General features: G+C 43.2%; 1 protein-coding gene across 1 annotated transcript in view; it reads right to left on the bottom strand.

The window, feature by feature from the left end:
* C2H7orf31 (chromosome 2 C7orf31 homolog) overlaps positions 1-19,434 on the bottom strand; it is a 45,268-nt gene extending 25,834 nt beyond the window's left edge. Inside the window, exons 1-3 of the mRNA XM_054020450.1 lie at positions 19,380-19,434; positions 9,403-9,570; positions 2,160-2,336 (exon numbers count right to left, since the gene is read on the bottom strand). Of these exons, the coding sequence (XP_053876425.1) occupies positions 2,160-2,336; positions 9,403-9,536 (311 nt within the window). The 5' untranslated portion in view covers positions 9,537-9,570; positions 19,380-19,434. The remainder of the gene's footprint in view (positions 1-2,159; positions 2,337-9,402; positions 9,571-19,379) is intronic.
* Between the last annotated feature and the right edge of the window lie 1,314 nt (positions 19,435-20,748).

Genomic DNA, 20,748 nt, shown 5'->3' with positions numbered 1-20,748 from the left:
CTTTTATATAGGGCTCACGAACAGACAACAGCTCCAGTAGCAAACTCAGCTACCTCAGGTTTCAGAGTAGCAGCCGTGTTAGTCTGTATCCACAAAAAGATACAGCTACCTCAGTAGTTATAGTTTCGCTTGGTATTTTAAATACAAGAGAGAGAGAGAGGTAGGTGTGTGTGTGTGTGTGTGTGTGTGTGTGTGTGTGTGTGTGTGTGTGTGTGTTTTCCCCCACCATGGGCACAGTCACAGATTTCTAAAGTGCTTCCCTTGCATCTTTACTACTTTCCGCTTTCTGATCCAGACTACATTGTACTGTAATAAGTACTTAATACACTTCGAACCTGCCCTCCTGGTACATTTAATTGGAATCAACCTGCTAAGGTCGCTGCAAAGGGATGCTGCTTCAACAGCCAGAAACTAATACTCTTGGCCCCTACAATGTGGAGAAGGATATATATAAAAGGACATAAATAAAACTTTCCAGGCAATGTAGAATTAACCTTTAGGTTTCATTGCTTCTCTGTTTGGGTAGCGAAATGAATGTTTAGGGAGAATTTTTCAATCTGAGGGCCAATCCTCAGATATATTGTAGCTCTGCTGGGCATCTGGGGGCTACTTGGGCTCCTCCTGTAATTCAGAGCAACCTTGGGGCCGCTCTAATAGCACCTGTAGTTATGGCCCCCCAGGGGCCATTGAACTGGCCTACAATCACCAGATCTCCTTCCACCTTGGTACGTTCCTGAAACACCTCTTATGCTGGAGGCTAAGAGCAGGTGGCTATGCTGACCAGTTTACTGTTAAAGCTAGTCTTCTGTCCCCCTTCCACCACCAGAGTGGAACAGAATGGGATGAAGCACAGGCCAGGATCTAGCCCAGCGAGTCTATACACTGAATAAGTCTAGGACTTATATATTTAAAAAAAATCCAAGAGCAATAAAAATTCTTGTCCCGAGTCATTCCAAGGACCTGTCACCATAAAGTCAATTTCTATAAGGAAAACTGATTCCATGATGGGGGGACAGGACAATGGCTTTGTCTCCTCTTTGTCCTCCCCACCTCATTTAGCAGAGAGTAGCACCACTGAACATTACTTCATAATTCCTTTACAAAAGGGTTGAGATCTCTGAAGTCATATCTGTTTGCCTAGGCTCCTCAGCTGGTGCTGCAGACCCAGAAAGTCAGTGAGATATTCAGCGTGGATAATGCAGTTTACTTATCTTGGGTTTAGTAGGATTTTCAGAGATTTTTCTTTTTCTTCTGTTTTGGAGTAGGATGAACCTAGTGCTACTTGTGGTGGAGGCACTAAGGTCAATGAACTTCACCACACACTTCTTGGAGGTTATGCAATCTTTGGAGACACCTGTGATCTCTCTATCTCCTTTGCATTGCACACACATATACCTGTAGGAAATTACCTTTTAGAATGATAGGAAGGATAGTCTGGGAGAGCCAAGGGAATGCACCACTAAATATTCTGAGCCTTGTTCAATTTGACTAGGCAGGGCTGAATGGCAGTTTTCAGATAAAGCTAATGGGCCACATTCTGGCAGTGCAAAGCAGCCAGAAAGCCAGCTTCTCCAGCTACCTGGGCACTCATTTTGCATAAAGGGGAATTCCTATATGGTGAAGAGCAGTGTAGAATTCTCTCCCCTCTCAGCCCTGGGTGCGGAAGGCATGCCCTGTCTATCCTTGATCCCAAAATGGCTCCTGGGGTTGGGAGAAGCTGGGTGTAAGTCGGAGCAGCCTTCAGAAAAATGCCAAGAGCCTACAGTTCCCATTAACTTCAGCGGGATTTGTGGATGCTGAACGCTTCTGAAAAATCAGGCCATGAGTGAGACTTATCTAATGTCACAGAGGAAGTTTAGGACAATAGCTAATAAATACTACACCATTACCGAACGATAGGAAAAAATAAACTAAATGAAGAGATCCAAAGCGCCAAGAGTTTCAGTAAATGATAATGGGCAGTACAGCTCAGGCACACTACAGGTTAGAGCATTGTCCAAAGTGGGGGTAACTTAAAGTCTATCTCCAAAATGCAAATTGTCTACACAGTTCAATCTGCATTGCTGTCCAGACTGTCCAAATATATTGCATTCCATTAGCTGTTTCTAGGTTACAACACTTTAACAAATCGGAATGTATGAAGCATTCAACTAATCTACCTGGGCCAGGAATCTCCACCATAACCATAATGTTGATGTCCTTTAGCAAACAAACAAGGAGGCTCATTCTTTGGTCTATGATCTTCTGGCAATGAAACCGGTGCAATTCCTCCATATTCTCTTTCGGTTCCCCACGGAAGCCTGCACCACTGAAGTGAATTTCTTAACTCCTCATATCTGAAACAAAAAAATAATATTCTTAAACAGCAGCAGCTTTTTGACCAAAGCTGTCATAATGAGCCTGCTCCAGTTGGGAGAAGAAGCAAGTCCAGTATATTTTGATTGGCTGGAGGAAGAAGATAGGTGCATGCATATGCCAATATGCTGCATGCATGTCTGACCTCCTGCAATATACATTGAGTGTATGAGCTGCTGAAACATGGATCACCTGCCTTGTCCTCTAGGTGCTAAATGCCACTACCCAAACTCATATGTGATGGATTTTCAAAGAGCCAAATGGTAGCAAGGCATCTAATTCTCATTGACTGTACAAATTAGGTGCCTAAGTACAATTGTGCTTTTGAAAATCTTCCCTGACATCTCTAGAGAGTGGATGAGAGATGCCACTCTTTAGAACCTGCAGCCCACCAGGGCATACAAGCTCTATCAGATATGTTACCAGTTTCTGTGAACAGTTGAACAGTTCCAGCATAATTCAGTGTGTCTATATCACCAACAGTTCTGTAGTATTATGTATGTTGTTTACTTCACTTGTTTCATGAAGATGAGCACCAAGCAGAGTGAACATTTTACACACTTCCTTTTCCTCTTGTTTTTTTTTCATCTGGCAGGAATTTCCCAGGTAATAATGCAGGCATAAAGCCTATCCTATCATTCTTACTGGGGAGAGAGGCTGGAAAAACGTAGACTCAGTTTCCCTCAGGTATGGTGGTTTCCTCCAAAACCTCTCCATTGAACAGACCCATAAAAATACTTCTAAAATTGCAGCAATAAACAAATGTGTGTACTGGCCCTGCGAGCAGGCGGTCCAGAGATCCCTCCCAAACTCAAAAATGATTGGCTGTACTGCTGTGCTAAGGACCAGCCATCTTCATCTTTTGAGTTTATGTTATGTCCAGTTGGCAGGGCAAAGGACTCGGAACCAGGTCTCCGGGGTCCTATTTACCGCCCTGTTGCTAACGAGGTGGACATGATTCTTCTCTCACGAAGGCTGTGTCTACACTACAGACTTCTGCTGGCATAGCTATGTCAGTCAGGGGTGTAACTGTGACCAGGGTGGATTGATTCAAATCAAAGCAATTTAAATCATGATTACATCACCAAATAGAAAGCCTGGATTTAAATCAACTTTTCCATTTGTACTTCAGTTATTTTCTAAAGACTGCTGCACTCTCACTGGTTGATATAACCATTAAAACATGTTGATTTACAACTAAATATAAGCTTTACACTAGATTTTGTACATGTTTTTGCTGCCTAGGAGGGTACACGATAACAATATACATTTATTTAAGCAATTATAAAACTTAATATGTTCAGATTCTTAACTGTACATTTTAGTATGTTAGAAAATGGTGAATGATATATTGCTTATTTACTAGATAATTAATTTTTTGCTCAGGATTTGTGTCAAGCTGCATTAGGGTGGTAACTGGAATTTAATTAAACACAAACAACAGCACAGAAAACTTATTTTTATTAAACAACCGGAACTATTTTGGATACATGAACTTCTCTTATCAAAACATGTTTCACTTTAATGAGTAATTGTTTTATTAAACAGAGGAATTAACTGTAGTCAGTGAATAAAACTGATTATTTCGGGTCAGCTTGGGAAATTTTCAAATATGCCTAAGGGAAAGGGACTGGAGCTTAAGTTCCTACTTGTCTGAGGGAATGTCCACTGCAATAAAAATCCTGCAGCACCAAGTGTCAGAGCCCAGCCAACTGACTTGAACACATGGTGCTTGGGCTGTGGGGCTAGACATTGCAGTGTAGCTGTTCAGGCTCGGGCTGGAGCCCAGGCTCTGAGAGACCTACCCCGCGCACAGGGTTTCAGAGCATGGGCTCCAGCCCGAGTCTGAACGTCTACACTACAATTTTCAGCTGTGCAGCCCAAGCACCATGAGCCCGAGTCAGCTGACCCAGGCCAGTTGCAGCCATGCCTGTTATTGCAGTGTAGATGTATCCTAAGTCTCTGGACCATGAGACAGTCTCGTAAGTTACTTAGGCTGTCCTACTGTGCCATATTTATAAAACTTGGTCTCAAAAGTTGGATTTTTCCCCTGATTCTTTCTTTTCGTAGAAAGGCAGCCTTTAAATCAAAGTTGTGAACAGAGGCTCATAGATTCAGCATATTTATTTTTATTTAAATGATTTAAGAGATTAGAATAAGTTTAGGCCTAACCTATTTTGTGTTACATTTAATGCCATTTTAAGCAGGTTTATTTTTTCAAAAGAAAAACTTCTTATAATTTAAATAACAAAATAAGAAAAAACAATTTAAATGTAAGAAATCTGATTTTTTACATTTTTTCAAGAAAAATTATTGATTTTTATCCACCCTGATTGTGACTGGCAACGCTGGCAAAAGCCCCTAGCGTAGATGTAGTTATACTGGCAAAGATGCCCTTTTGTCAGTATATCTTATTTCATTTGGGGAGGTGTTGGGGAAGGGAAGCTGGAATAAACTATGCTGGCAAAAGCAAAGTTTTGCTGGTATAAGCTTTGTTCACACTAGCAGCGCTTTGCTGGTATAGTATACTGAAGCAGTATACCAGAAAACGCTCCTAGTGTGGACCTGGTCATAAACTGGTATGATTCAGAAATAACTTCACTAAAATCACTGGAGTTACACCAGTGAGAATGACAGGAGAAACAGGCCAATTATTATGTAACTTTCAGTATCTCACTTAATCTTGATGTGCCTTGGTTTGTCCACCTGTAAAACAGGTAATAATAATCCTGATTTAACTCAGAGCTTATTTATAAGGCTTAAGTAACTAATGTTTATAAATTATGTTGCAATCTTCTGATGAAGCGCACCATAGAAGTAGTAAGAACACAGTATTCTTATTTGTTGATGGAATAAAATACACAAACACGGGGTGAGTAAAAAGCAATCAGTGCTTCACCGAAGTGGAAAATACATGCAAAGAGTTTTTAAACAGCTCAGCACTCCCAAATAAAGAAATTGTAAGTGCTTTCCAAGGAGAACTGATATTGTTCCCAAAGTACACAGGATCACAGTGAAACCACAGAAAGTTCAGTAGGGCATACGGTACCTTGTAATATAAGGGCCAAATTGCCCTCTTGCACATTTAAACTAGGAGGAGGCTTTGAGGGAGAAAAATCTCTACAAGGATTTTCTTGCAGAAATTCCCTCAAATCATCCAATTAGGAAAGGCCACAGGGTGCTGACTGTAACCCTGGAAGATGCCTAGGCATCTATATAGATCCCGTCAGGGTGGAGATCTCCCTGAAGGTTAGAAGCCAGATATCAAATCATTGTGTATGCTGGCCATGTCAGTAGGTGGTAAACTGAACCCAAAGGAAACATTAATGAATTATTCATGCTGACTTCTATCTACCTGTTACTAAGATGCAGAACAACCACTTAACCCGAGACAGAAAAGACAAACATTGCTCACAAAGGTACATACATCTGATTGCCCACCGAAACCAAACAGGGCTTTGTTAAGCTTCTGTTTATGGTCTTTCACACAAAGGAACAGTTATAGTCAATATCAATCCAATTGGATTACGGTTTTCAAGGACACAAACAAAACTGTGTCTCTGCAAGAGAATATCAAACTAAAACTATACTGGACAAACTGTTAAAAAGATGTAGAGTAGGAAACAATCCTGCACCAGCACAGAAATGAACTAGACGGCTTAACAGGGATTTTCCCTCCTTAACTTCAATGATTCTAGAATTATATTAAATTCTGATTGTCAAGTTCTGGAAGAGTAACACTTAGAACTAAAAACGACGTTCCTTGCGTTTGATCAAATGAAGTTGCCAAGTCAGCCATCAGTTTACTAGTGCATCCTTTATTTAAACTGTATTTTTGCCTGCAAATTTTTCTTGTTTTGTGGCGCTCATGCCAACAGTGTATGAAAATTGGGCTATAGGATGTGAGCTCATCAGATCTCATAAACAAAACCGGTTCTGACTTGCTCCGTACTTGAAACTGAGATCTCCAAGGGAAACCCAAGTGCTGCAGGAAGCTGTGTTGGGGGTGAGTCTGTCTGGGGTATGATTAGGGCCCCAGCCTTGGGTGTCACTCACACTGATTTCTAATTCAGTGGGCATGACTCTCCGGTGCTGTGTGCCTTGCATCATCATTTACACCAGTATAAATCAGAATGACAGCCTTTTATGTCCAATTTGCACTGGTGAAAGGGAGTGGCGAATTGGCCCCAGTGGGTGTGCAAAACAAGTGTAATTTACACACTGAGTGGCATATGAGGGGCATATGCATTATGATCCAATTTGTGCTTTAATCTGAAAATCAAGAGGCGTATGTAAGAGCAATCAGAGCCCCCGCACTTTTATGCCTGCACCAGATCCAACACTCCTATTGTAGATCCACAGGGCCTGATTTTGGGGGTCAGTGAGCTGTTCTCAGTGCAGAACCCAAGGAGGGTGGAATAAAGTAGTGGGCATCCTGTGGAAGAAATAGTATGTGACCACATAAGTGAAGACTCCTCATCCCAGCTCCTCCCCCAGGGACCTTCCCCAGCCAATTTCAATCTCCTCATCCAATTTCAGTCTTTGGCTTGCTCCCAGTCCCACTCTCCTTTTCCCAGTCTCTCCACACCGCCCCACCTTCTCATCTGCTTTCAGTCTCCCCCACCCCACACTGGTTACCAGTCCCTGTTCCCCCCTCACGGGCTGTCAGTCCCTGTCTTCCTTCCCTCAGCCCCTTGTAGCTCCCAGCCCAATTCTTCTCCCTGTGCTGTGCTGCCCCTCCACCTCCCCTGGTCTTCTCTGCATCCGAGTCAGGCTACTTTGGTGCCAGGGGTAGGGGGAGAGGGAGGGAGAAGATGCTCTTAGTTCCAATGCCCAGCACCTCAGCAGCCTGCATCAGCTGGAAGGAGCAACTGTCAGGAAAGTCCAGCTCTGCCCCCACTTCTCCAGTACAGAGAGAATCTTCAGAGACTTCAGCTGCCATCCTCTAATAAGTCTTTACTGAGCATGTGCAAAGCAAAATTTTTCAGAGGCTTATAACTTGGCCAAATTTGGATTTTTTTTTATAGTAACAGCAAATGGCACATCTATGGAACCAGGGTGACCCTTCCTACCAAGTTTCAAATTCCTGTTCCAAACCATGGCTGTGATAGAGCTTCTCAATGAAGTGGCTGAAATATTTTTTTTAACATGGACAAAACATCATATTTTTCTCTAATTTACCAAAAATCAGCCTGAGGAAGACACGTTGGCATGGAAAATTTTAGACCAAATGGTTAAAGTTTGGCAAAGATATAAGCAACTGAGAACAGGGTCTTACAATGGCAAGTGTCAACCAACCTTAACTATAGACAGCACTACCAACTCTGCCTGTAAAAACCTGCTTTGTGTCCACTTATCCACTGAATCTATACAACAACACTGAATTAACCCTATTGAATGCCCAGTACACCATTACTGAAACTGATTATTTGATCACAAAAGGAAATCCTCAGGCTCTGGTTTCTAGGGGGGATATCAATTGTCCATTAGTTACAGTAAACATACAAACACAGCCTTAGAGTATTTAGAGGCAGCTTACTAACCCAAATATTGGTGACAAACATTAACCATAGATAACAGTACACCAAAACTACTCAGCTGCAATTAGGGTGACCACACAGCAAATGTGAAAAATCGGGACAGGGGGTGGTGGGTAATAGGAGCCTATATAAGAAAAAGACCCCAAAATCAGGATTGTCCCTATAAAATCGGGACATCTGGTCACCCTAGCTGCAATAGACATATAGTACATATATTGATATATATGAAGTTCAACACGGTAAAGAATGCAGACTTTTAATAATGATTAAAATTCAGATTACGTATTGTTTAAAATAGTTGAGGCCAACCATTTTCTAAGATTTTTTTTCTTGTTAGAAAATACCTATTTGCATCATTTAAAAAAAAAAAACTGTATTACAACCCTGATTGATATATAGGCTAAGAGCTGGTGCCAAATTCTTTTCTGGTATAATAGGGGACTGAGTTCAGTGAAGTCTGCACATCTATATCAGCAGAGAATTTGGCTCATGGTCCCTTAGTGTGGACGCAACCATTTCTTTATCCACAGAAAATGACTTATTATAACATGGCTGGCGTCACGATCATGTTTCTTTTCTATGCTTCAGCATTGTAATGTTTTGTACTGTAGAAAGGGCCTAAAAATGGTGCTTATTTTTAACAGTAAACGTTACTTGCTTTTATAGTGTGTGTGCCCTTAGTTTTTTGGCCTTTGTGCCCAGCCAACTCATCCTATTGTGGGGCACTGTCCAATCAATGGGCGTCTTTCCTCTGAGTTCAACGGGATTTGGATAAGAAGGCCTATAATTCTCCTAGATTTTAAGTACATCAGCCATTATAACATTTCATATGCAGATTCATCTAACCTTCTAGAACATTATACGTTCACAATGCAAGCCATGATGATAGTGAAACAGCCAGCACCTTGACTAGGGAAGATACCTCAATCAGGTGACTCAGCATACAGTTTGAAAGACAGGAATGATCCAATTACATCAAATATGCTCCTGCTGAAGACTTAATAGGGCATGCTAGCCTTCAAAGGACAAAATCAATGAAAACTAGTAAAACACAAAGCTCTAAGTGATATGGGAACTATAATTTAGTTTCCTATTTCTGTAGATAAAATATTATGTAGAGGAACAGTGGAGAACATGAGGACCTGTGTAAAGGTGAGAAATGTGGATCCAAAAAGGATCACTGTCCTAAATAATCAGCAGCTCAGATGTATGACTTCCGAGAATTATAGAGCCAAATTCTGTTTTGTGTGGCACCCCAACTAAGGCTGTAATTTGCCCCATAATTTGTCTCTGTAAAATATTGACTGAGGTAAGACAGTTTCGTTATACAATTTATGGCAAGCCACAAAAATTCAACCTATGCAATCTATTTTATAGATACAGATACTTAGAGCCAAATTTTGTAACTTCTTTGAAAGCAATGGTGTTGCATTAGTGTAAGTGGGAGCAGAGTTTGGCGCCAATACTTTAAAATTTTCAGCAAAACACATTTCCAGCTATTTCTTACCTATCCTGGGACACAGTTGGGCGTGAAGGAATTTGCAGCGGAGTCAGTGCCTCATTAGACTCTAAGGTTTTCGATAATATGTCTGTTCCCTCCCTTTCTCTATAGTAGTACGGCAGGCCGTGTAACAGCTCCATGCTTCATATTTGCACTTTGAGGTCTGCAGGGAAACTACATGGATAAAAGATGAACTCATCAAAAGAATCAGTCAGTGCATCTGGATACAGTCTGAGCAAGTAACATGGGTAGCTTCTGCTGAACTCTGATACCATTCAGCCGAGGAAACAGTGGCCACTTTGATACTGCAACTGATCCCTTGTATCAGATTACAATGTAAAACAAGAACAAAAAGATTGTTTACAGACAGAAGTATAGCACTATGGCTTTGTTCAACTAATGAACAATAGCTAGAAATACATTTTAATCAAATGGCAGGGAAAAGAAAATCTTCCCATGGAATATGGGCTCTGAAAAGATTCAGTCGTTATTTTTCAGATTTACCCTTAAAATTCAAAGTCTTGCTTGCTGTGTGTAGACATTAATGATCCCATGACACATTTCACAACAGAAGGAGTTTGCTCCCTTGCCAAGCTTTTCCTCCTCCCACTTTTGTGCAGTGTACTGAGTGGAAGGCGTTTTGCACCCTGCATTTCAGTGATGCTGAACATACCGTATAGACTATAGAGCATGGAAAGCACTTTGGGATGAAAGGTGATGTAACAGAATTAATACAGGAATCTCCACTGCCTGGAACCTTGTGCAGTCATTTACAGAGAGCAAAGCGCTACGACGCGGATTTCATAGGAGCAACTCAAGCATGCAGGAGAAGATGGCAGGGAGTATGCACCTGTGCTTCCCTTCTCCACCCAATGAAGCTCACAGCGCAGGAATCCCCTCTGAAAAGCAACAAGTCCTTCCCCCCTCCTTCTTGGGAAAGATGGTCTTGTCATTAAGGCACTGACCTAAGCCTCCTGAGTTGTAGGTTCAATTCCTGGCTCCTATGTCTATACTGCAATAAAACACCCGTGGCTCGGCCATGTCATCAGGCTCAGATGTCAGGGCTCTAAAATTTCAGTGGGGATGTTTGGGTTGGAGCCTGGACCATGTGAGGTGGGAGGGTCCCTGAGCCTGGGAATCTACACTCAGTTTTTGGGGGGGAGGGATAGCTCACTGGTTTGAGCTGTGGCCTGCTAAACCCATGTTATACCAATAGAATAAAAACCAGCAGGATCTTATTAAGAGGGATAAGGCAAAGATGCCACATTTATTGTAAATATACTGATAAAGCAAAAGATAAAAGTAAACAACGTTGTTTGACTACTTATTTCTTATACATACACACATACACACACACATATATATATATATATAGAGAGAGAGAGAGAGAGAGAGATTCATTCACACAATCATTCATTCAAGTTCTGTATAGGTGTTATAGTTACCAGCCTAGAAGTTGCTCATGCCAAGTTACTGGCCAGGTATCTTGGTCATGAGGATGGAGCCGAGTCTGTGTCAGGTGCACCTGATGCTCCTGGAGGCTGGCAGCAGAACCAGAGACTCGGCTCCATCCTCATGACCAAGATACCTGGCCAGTAACTTGGCATGAGCAACTTCTAGGCTGGTAACTATAACACCTATACAGAACTTGAATGAATGATTGTGTGAATGAATCTCTCTCTCTCTCTCTCTCTCTATATATATATATGTGTGTGTGTATGTGTGTATGTATAAGAAATAAGTAGTCAAACAACGTTGTTTACTTTTATCTTTTGCTTTATCAGTATATTTACAATAAATGTGGCATCTTTGCCTTATCCCTCTTAATAAGATCCTGCTGGTTTTTATTCTATTGGTATAACATTTTGGTGGAGAATTGCGAAAGGGGGAATATTGGTAAAATGCCTCAGTTATTGTGAACATTGGTGTGCACACAGCCGGCTCTAGAGAGCGGTTCTATTTTTGGTTAACCAAAGCCTACTGACCTCCGGTGGGTAGAGGCTTCATAAAAGAGCTCATAGAAACTTTAAGCTACAATTAATCTTATCCAAAGTGTTCACTGAGAAATCAGGGGTAACAAGAGCCTATAGGGCAAGGTAAATCTGCTCGCTGAACGAGATCAGGGGTAGCAGGATAAGATAATTTAGGCTGTGTCACTCGCTGCAAGGGTTCAGGGGTGACAAAGGAAACTATACACGTGTTAAAAATGTTTAAGAAAAGACAAGGGAGAACAGGAATGGAGTTTGAAGGAGCTCCAACCTCACCTTTTGTAAAAGAAATAACATCCTTTAAACAAATCCTTCAGAGATATGGGCACAGTCCTTGGACTGAACAAGCCCTTGCAGATGCTTGCTCTATTTCAGACCTGGAGGATAGATTGGCCCACTATATCCTCATATGTAAACCCCCAAATGCAGCAAAAAGAGACGCTGCAGGGATCTGGCTGCTGTGGGAGGCTTGTAATGACAGCTACCTCCGCCTAACAGCCTGTACAGAGGAAAACTTACTGTTTCTCGCTCTGATCCTGGGAAGGATTTTTATATTTGGTGGATGAACCCTCGGTGGTAAAAGCTCGAGCAATACAGAGGGAAGCTTAGCATCTCTCCCTCTGGCCCAAAGTGGGTTAAAATCATAAGATACAAATCTTGTTCTGTTAAACCAAACTCTGAAGAATATAGGAGTTTGGGCAGTGTAGTGTGGTTTATGTTTGTTTGTTTGTTTTGCTTTGTTTTGTTTTTCTTGTGAGTGATATTGTGGTCATTTCACAATATTGAAAGAAATGTTTAAGGAAATGGACCAGGAAGGGTGGGGGCTGGTTGAGAAGCCCACCCTCCTTGCTAAATTGGTAGTGGAACAAAGCTTGTGCCCATGGAAAGGAAAGGTTCTTTGGAAAAAGCAGGATCAGGCCCAGACAAGCAGGCAAGAAATTGGTTGGAAGCCTTAAGGGCATAGTGGCAGGAGCAAGAAAGCAGTAAGTACAGGCATGAATCCCTGGAACAATACTTAAAATGGTAAAATCTAATTGATAAAGGTGTCATTTTGGGAGATAAACAGTAATTTAAGGAAAGACCCTGAAAAGTTAACTCTACAGAGGCTGAACAGAATTAAGCAGTTAAACTTTGTGAAAATGCTAAAAAGTACCATGTTAAAGAGAAAAGGAATTCTTGGTTCCTTTGCAGCCATTCTGAAGGAAAAATGGGCCCTTTTCCAAAGGAATGTCTGTAAATAATCCAGGTATTTGAAATAATTTGACTATGAACAAATTAGTCAAATTTGTTAAAAACATGAGGGGATTCTATTGAAACTTAACTGACCCAAATGTATGAAGGGAATATAATCTATGTACAGCTATGTAAAAACAGCAATGTAGAAAAGATGTTAAGGGAAAGAAAATGTGTATGTATCTATTTGTCTGTGGAAATATGTAAAGTTCTAAGAACCTAAACCAACACATCTGGTTTGTAAAACTCCTGTTTTGTAAGTTTAAGATAAATTACTTTTGTTTTGTTTTAAATAATGCCACTAAAAATCCATTTAACTATTTGATTCAAAGTTGCAAAACTGACAGACCTTTTTGCCAGACACAGCTAATCAGTGTTGGCTGGCTTTTGGGATTTCGCATTTAACCCTTAAGGGGTAACTCGGTGCTTTACAAAATTTAAAATGTTTTTAATAAAAACCAACGTTGTGACTGCAGCAGGGCAGTCAAAATCAGGAGAATAGGAAAAGATTCTGGATTCTTCTTGTTTGTTTGTTTAGTTGTTTTTTTGTGTGTAACAAAATAGCAAATGAGAGCTGTAGTAAAAGAATAAGAAATTAACAGTGCCCCTCTGAAGCAACAGCAGGGGTGAGGTGCACAAAACAAAAGGAAGCAGCTGCAGTTTGGCTTCTATGGAAGACCTGTAACAAGGTATTCCTTCAATTGGCTAAAGGCAAAAATTAAAAACTGCACCAAGATTTACAAGCCTCTGCTGCAAAAGCAGAGAAATAAAATGTATGTCCATTAGTACCCAAATCCAGTTAGATGTCCTTAAGGTTGGGTACAGAGAGTTAAAACAGCACTCTCAAATCTTACAGCAGCAGTAACATCAGAAGAAGGAACATTTAAGACCCCAGAAGGGGCAGATTTTTGGGACCCCTCTGGAAATTGGGAAGGGAGATATTTGGGTAAATTCCTCCTTCCAGGGCCAGAATGCCCTTGCAACAGTAATAACAGTGCCTGCTTCTGCCTCAGACCTCCAGGCCATGGCAAAGTGGCTGGGGATTTTAAAATGAAAAAAAAAAAAAAATTTAACTCACAAGAAATGCACCACTTAATTAGCATTTGTGCAGCCCCAAGTATCAAACACACTGTGGCAGAGACCAAGCAGGTTCTGCCAGGGTGAAAGCACTGTGCTAATTTGTTTCCAAGCTTCTATCTTTCAGGCTCTGAACCAGAACATCAGGAGAGCTGGTACCAGCTGAAGAGTTATAAAAGACCATGGTTATAGTGTCGCGACAAATTCTGTGTTCAGTGTTGCATGTTCTGTGTCTGTCTCTAGTGGTGTCCTGTGCTAGCATTGGGTCCAGAGAAAAAGGGGATACTACACTAGACAAGACAAATGTCTTTTCTTCTACTTCCCCCATATCCATCCAACTTATCAATCACCACTTGTGTCCAAAAGACTTTGGTCCCCAGTGCATCAGGTTTATTTTTTGTTAGGTTCTCTAATAGTCATTTTGTTGTTAATTTTTGTTATTGATACATTTGTATTGTTAGTTACATTTGCTTGTACTGTTAATTCCACACTTTCCTCTATGCACTCTGTATTCTACTTCCCCAAGCCCTGAAGGGTAGTTCTTGGGCCCCCATAACCTGTAAGACCTTGGCCCATAATTGTATGGCCCCATCTTTCAGGTCCCCAAAAACCTCTGAGAACAACTGTTAGAAATAGGGGATTCTGCATTAAAAAGGTCCTAACCTCAGTAACTTTTATTGTTTGATGACTATTGCAGCATCAAACTTGGACCTCATTTTATTTGTCAATGTACTTAATTATTGTAATGGTTTTAGGTTTTATTGTATTCCCAATTATTATAATTATTTGGTTGCATTTCTGTTTATATTATATCTGGTGTTTGGTCAATTGTAATGATTTTAGTTATACTCACCTGCTTATAATTGTTTGGTTTGTTTACAACAGATCACCTGTGCCCTAAAATGACAACTACTGTACTGTAATGATCATAGATCAAGGGGCGGAGAGTTGTAGGAGCAGCACTGATCTGTATGCAAACGGCTATAGCTATGGGATGCACTGAAATGCAGATACTTGCCCTATCTACTTTGGAACACAAAATGTTTTGGGTAACTTTGGGTAATATTAAGGTTTTAATGCATTTGTTAAAACAAAGGAAATGATCTCTGTTTGATACTTACCAATATGACTGGATGCAGTATGTTTCCAGCACTGTGAAACCAGACTTGTTAATTGGGGAAATAATTGTAAAAATAGCACATCAACAGTCTCTGGAGGCAAAGGTATGGAAGGTTAGCCCACTCCCCATATTACACATGGGATCATTCTGGCTGCCTCGGACCTTGAGCCAGTGGGCTGGGGAGGGAGGAAAACTATTGGACACTAGAGGTTGTACCGAATGGACTCCTCAAAAGTGGGGTATGCCTCACCTTACCGGTTGCCCCAGAGCCTTGTAGTAAAGATGTTTCATTGGAATCATGTATGTGGGATGAATTGGATAATGACACCAAAGTATTGTACAATGGACAATGTGTATGTATCCACTCATGGGAGGAAGTATTTTGGGAGGATGGGAGTGTTAGCAACCCCCCCAGTAGATGAATGTAAATGATTCTCTGGATGGTCCCCGACTACCACTGGCATCCTATCAGTAATGCTACACCCCTTGATAGTAGTCTTGATATTAAATTGTATTTGTATAATTGGTATGTATGGCATGTGTTTTCAGATAAACAGAATGTATGCTAAATTGGAATCACAAACACATTGCCTCACAGTACCTTCTCTCAAACAGGTTAAAAAGAAAGTGACACTAACGATTATATAAATATCGTAGTGTCAAAAGGGGGATTATGTAGGGATATTAAAGAAGGTACTAACAGTGATTCCCCCAAGTGACAGTGACCCCCTCATAATTTGGCCCCCACACTTTAAAATCCAACAGTTTCACCAAGTACAAAAATCTCTTGGGTCTTCTGTTAAAACTTGTAAGCTACTGTCTGTAGAAACCATTGATTATATCTATCCTGTGACTACTATGTAAAACTTACAAACAAGTTAACTGACTTTGTTATACAATGTAAACAAACACTATAAGCTGTTAAGTGTCTTTCACTTCATTCAATGGCTCCTAGGACAGACCCCCACCCTCTGTGATTAAAGGGCCGGGAGTCTCAAATGAATTAGCACACACTCTGAAAGTGGTGGAGACCATAAATTAAAATATGGTTAAGGGATGGAATGTATGCTGATGAATGCTTGATATACATGGATGGTTAGGGAGGTGCCAGCCTAGAAAAGGAGTATCCATCGGCCGAAGAATGTGTCAAGTGGATGACCAGAAACCCCCGGAGGGTAAACTGGGACCCACCCCATCACCTGGAAGGATGAGAAACACAAACTTTGGACAGTGTGGAGCCACCAGGAATGTGCCACTTTGGACAGGAATGTGTGCCATCTGCTGATTGAGTCAGCAACAGCAGGATGAAACAGCTCCCATAGACTAACATAGGAATTAATTCCTATAAGAAGGGACTCTAAAGACTGATGACTTTGAGTCTCTGGTTCTGCTGCCAGCCTCCAGGAGCATCAGGTGCACCTGACACAGACTCGGCTCCATCCTCATGACCAAGATACCTGGCCAGTAACTTGGCATGAGCAACTTCTAGGCTGGTAACTATAACACCTATACAGAACTTGAATGAATGATTGTGTGAATGAATCTCTCTCTCTCTCTCTATATATATATGTGTGTGTGTATGTATAAGAAATAAGTAGTCAAACAACGTTGTTTACTTTTATCTTTTGCTTTATCAGTATATTTACAATAAATGTGGCATCTTTGCCTTATCCCTCTTAATAAGATCCTGCTGGTTTTTATTCTATTGGTATAACACCCAGGGTTGTGAGTTCAATCCTTGAGGAGGCCACTTAGGGATCTGGGGCAAAATTAGAACTTGGTCCTGCTAGTGAAGGCAGGCAGCTGGACTCGATGACCTTTCAAGGTCCCTTCCAGTTCTAGGAGATAGGATAGGATATCTTCTGCATCATAAACTACATGAGTGTCCTCTCCCTACCTGGACTCTACTGCTCCTGGCAGAATCCTCATGCCTCTCAAAAGATCCTCACTCCCCAGATGTTTCCATGCCCTTTACCCCAAGACCAATGCCAGAGTGGAGGCACTCAGCAGAAGTTCAGAAGGACAAGATGGAGGAAGCTCTAGTATTCCCTCCCTTCTACACCTGATTAACCCTCCTGTGGTTTACAGCAGCAGGACTCCCCCCAACTAACAACAGAAGGTTCATTGGGTGCAGAAGACAGTAGTGTTTCCCCTCTGCCACCTTCTGCACACCTAAGCTCTGCCAAACACCCTTTCCCCATTTGCACCCTATGCTCTTGGAAGCCCCCCAAACCACTGGGTGTGCAGTTCACAAGGGGAGAAGGCATCTGAAAGGGGACATGGGGAAGAGAGAGGATATATGCAGCGTATGAGAACTTGAGGGAGACTATGTCTGTAAAAAGCAACAGAGGGTCCTGTGGCACCTTTGAGACTAACAGAAGTATTGGGAGCATAAGCTTTCGTGGGTAAGAACCTCACTTCTTCAGATGCAAGTGGGTAAGAACCTCACTTCTTCAGATGCAAGTCTTGCATCTGAAGAAGTGAGGTTCTTACCCACGAAAGCTTATGCTCCCAATACTTCTGTTAGTCTCAAAGGTGCCACAGGACCCTCTGTTGCTTTTTACAGATTGAGACTAACACGGCTACCCCTCTGATACTATGTCTGTAGGTGGGGATCAGAGGAGTTGGGGCTATGGCAGACATGAGGGAAGTGGGTGTTCCTTGCTATGAGGAAGGGGGGAACTCTGGGGAGCAGAGGGATCCAGGCTGGAAAGGAGTGGCTCAGGCACAGCTAGAGAGGACATGGGGGTTGGAAAGCATTAGCGTTTCTTCACCTTCTCCACCCATTGTTTATCAGAGGGAACTTCTGCTGCTGAATACAGCAGGAGCTTTGCATGTTACATAAGACACATATGTGCTGCTTCCCCAGCAGCACTGTGCTGCTCCTCAGCGCTTCAACTATGCTCTTTGTACCCCAGGAATGTTCTCCCTTCTTACTCTATCACGCTCCTAGGGCTCACAGGACAAGCATAAGACCCCAGGGAGACTGTGGGGTTCCTGGAAATGTTAGAAGGCTCTGCAGAGGCACTTATCCAGGCAAAGCCATATTCCTGCACACCTCCTAAGCTCCACAGGAGACGGGCTGCTCTCCTAAGGAAGCGTACATTAGTAGGGCTCCCCAAATCAGATGTCAGGAATTCACAAAGCAGTGCGGGGGGAAGAGATCCCCATAACTTTGGTCCCCACTCTGATGTTATGATTACACAGTACACATACAAAAATTTCACAAATTCCCGATTAGGCAAACAGGGTACTGAAGGCAACCATTCATCACTTTCATTAAGGGCCAATTCTTCTGAGCTGCTGAAGGCACTGAGTATCTGACAGGATTAGGCTCTGACTCCATATAGTAACCAATTACCCAAGTGTCACTAGACACTAGCTGTCTCTGCCCAAACAATACTATCAGAGAACATACAGGAAAAAGAAGTAACATTTAGTGCTCAAATCATCATGCTTACTGAGATGTGTGTGAGGTGAATTTCTAAACCTGTGTTCTGTGGCCCCCATTTTTGATACTCTATATGTAACGCAGGGAATATGGCAAACTGACATTGTTAGGGGGCAGTTAGGATGCCTGGTTTGAGAGGTGCAATTTTAACTGCATTTTCTGATTTTCTCCTCTTTGAGAGGTTTTAACACTACTGTTCTTGAAAAGCAATATGCATTCACACCACAGACACATGTCTACAACCTTAACTTCAATTTAACAAGAGTTATTGTGGGGTTTATTTTTATCAACATGCCCTCTCTCATTTCAGCATGTTAATGAGAACCAAATATTTCACTCTTCTTTGTGAGAAACATTAGTGCTTCTCTTGTGTCTAGACAACTTTTACAATATATTATTTTTGTCTGTCTTATGGACTAGGAACATAGCGCAGGAACTGCCAGATCAGATTCATAGTTTGATATTTTTCTTCAGATGGTAGCAGATATGGTAAGCTTCAAAGAAAAACAAAAAAACTCTCCTGTAATACATATGGGGAGTGCTTGGTGTGCAGACTGAATTGGTGTGTGCACTTCTGTTTGGCATTCATGCATGAGGACCTACTTGACTACTACTGTGACCCCATGCTGAAGCATGAGATTCATTACCACCTTGCAAAGGAACCAATGATCATAGTTGTTGCCAACAACTTGTTGGTTTGAAATTTGCGAAGAGATAAGAAATAGGGGCCTGATTCTCCTCCTAGTGATACTGGTGCAAGAAGTCTGTAATGATCAGGTAAAAGTTCATGAGTCTGAATTACCAGTGGGGGAAAAATCTGGTCCCCACTTACTAGAAATGGACCCTAGCTGAACCACGCAATGTGTCCAACCCCCATGCCCTTTCTGGGGAACTATATGAAGGGTACTTATGTGCCCCGCAGAGGCTACCACTTTCTCACTTCTACCCACTGTGAAGACTGGTCACGCACAACCTCACTATACCCAGGCTCGTGCTACCATGCCCCACCCTGCACTGCACTGACTCAGCCTGGGCTCCATGACTGACAGCCAGTCCCACAGCAACAGCCCACAGCACCCGGCCCCGTGATCGCTACCCCCATCCAGCCTCTTACCGGAATCAAAAGCACCAGCCCCATACCCACTTGCCCCACCCCTCGCCATGCAGCCTCAGGTCCCCGGCCGGCACCGAGCCCGAGCCCGCTGGGCACCCGACCCTCCACGTGGCGGGCTAGAAACCTCAGCGGCGCCCCCTGTGACGCACCACCCCTTGGCTCCGTTCGGCTCACGCGCGTCAGGCCCCGCCCAGCCGACCCACTCACTCAACTCTCGTTTCATAGGAAGCTGGATCCGCCTTCCCTAGTGGAAGAATCCAATCAGATTTCAACTCGGTGAGCCACCATGGCCAATCAGAATCGAAGATTTGTTATTGACGGGCAGGCAAGGAACGCGGAGACAAGGGGCGAAGCTAGTACTCAGTCCGCATGTCACTCGCTCACACCGCCCGGGGCGGGGGCGGGACTCCGGCAGTGCTCCTCAATAATAGGGCACGATGGAATTAGCATCACGCTCCCGCCCACAGAGGGGGAATCCCCAGTCTGACCCCTCCAGCTCTCATTATCCATGGGAAATCTAACCCCAGCACGGCAGCCACCCCCCCCCCCCGGCCCTGTTGTTTCCGGGGAACCCAACAGCGCTCACAGTGTCCACTCAAGGCCCTATTGTCCCTGGGGAAATCCCCCAACACTCAGTGTCCCCTCAAAGTCCTATTGTCCTGGGAACCCCCAACACTCACAGGGTTGCCTCAAGCCCCTAATGTTGGGGATCCCCACCCAACACTCACAGGGTTCCCCCAAGGCTCTATTGTCCCTGAGGAACCCCCCAAATACTCACAGTGTCTCCCCAAGGCCCTATTGTCTCTGGGAAACCTCCCAACACTCACAGGATCCCCCCCAAGGCCCTATTGTCCCTGGGGAACCCTAGGGTGACCACCTGTCCCTAATTAGGCAGGACAGAACGGAAAGGTACATTTCAAGTCCTGGTCTTGGGCTGAATGACTCTTTGGGACAGCAAATGTCCCGGATTCCCTGCAATGCCACTCCGCACGTGCCTGAGGCTCAGGGGTGGTGCCCAGGGCTGGCTCCGGGCACCAGCAAAACAAGCAGGTGCTTGGGGTGGCACACTTCTAGGGGCGGCATTCTGGCACTGGCCATCATAGGCGCCGACTCCGGGGCATGGGGGAAAAGTGCCCTCGCCGCCCCAGCTCACCTCCACCCAGCCTCCGCCTACTCCCCCGAGTGCGCTGCCGCCGCTCCGCTTCTCCCCCCTCCTTCCCAGGCTTGCCACACGCAAAACAGCTATTTTGCGCAGCAAGGCTGGGAGGGAGGAGAAGCCGAGCGGCAGGCGCTCGGGAGAGGCGGCAGTGGTGGAGCGGAGGTGAGCTGGAGTGGGGAGCAGTTCCTCTACCCCCGATTACTTCCTGCG

Source organism: Malaclemys terrapin, chromosome 2 (assembly GCF_027887155.1).
Source record: "Malaclemys terrapin pileata isolate rMalTer1 chromosome 2, rMalTer1.hap1, whole genome shotgun sequence".
Lineage (NCBI taxonomy): Eukaryota > Metazoa > Chordata > Testudines > Emydidae > Malaclemys > Malaclemys terrapin.
The sequence above is the reverse complement of the archived record's forward strand: the minus strand, read 5'-3'. Positions and strand labels throughout refer to the sequence as shown.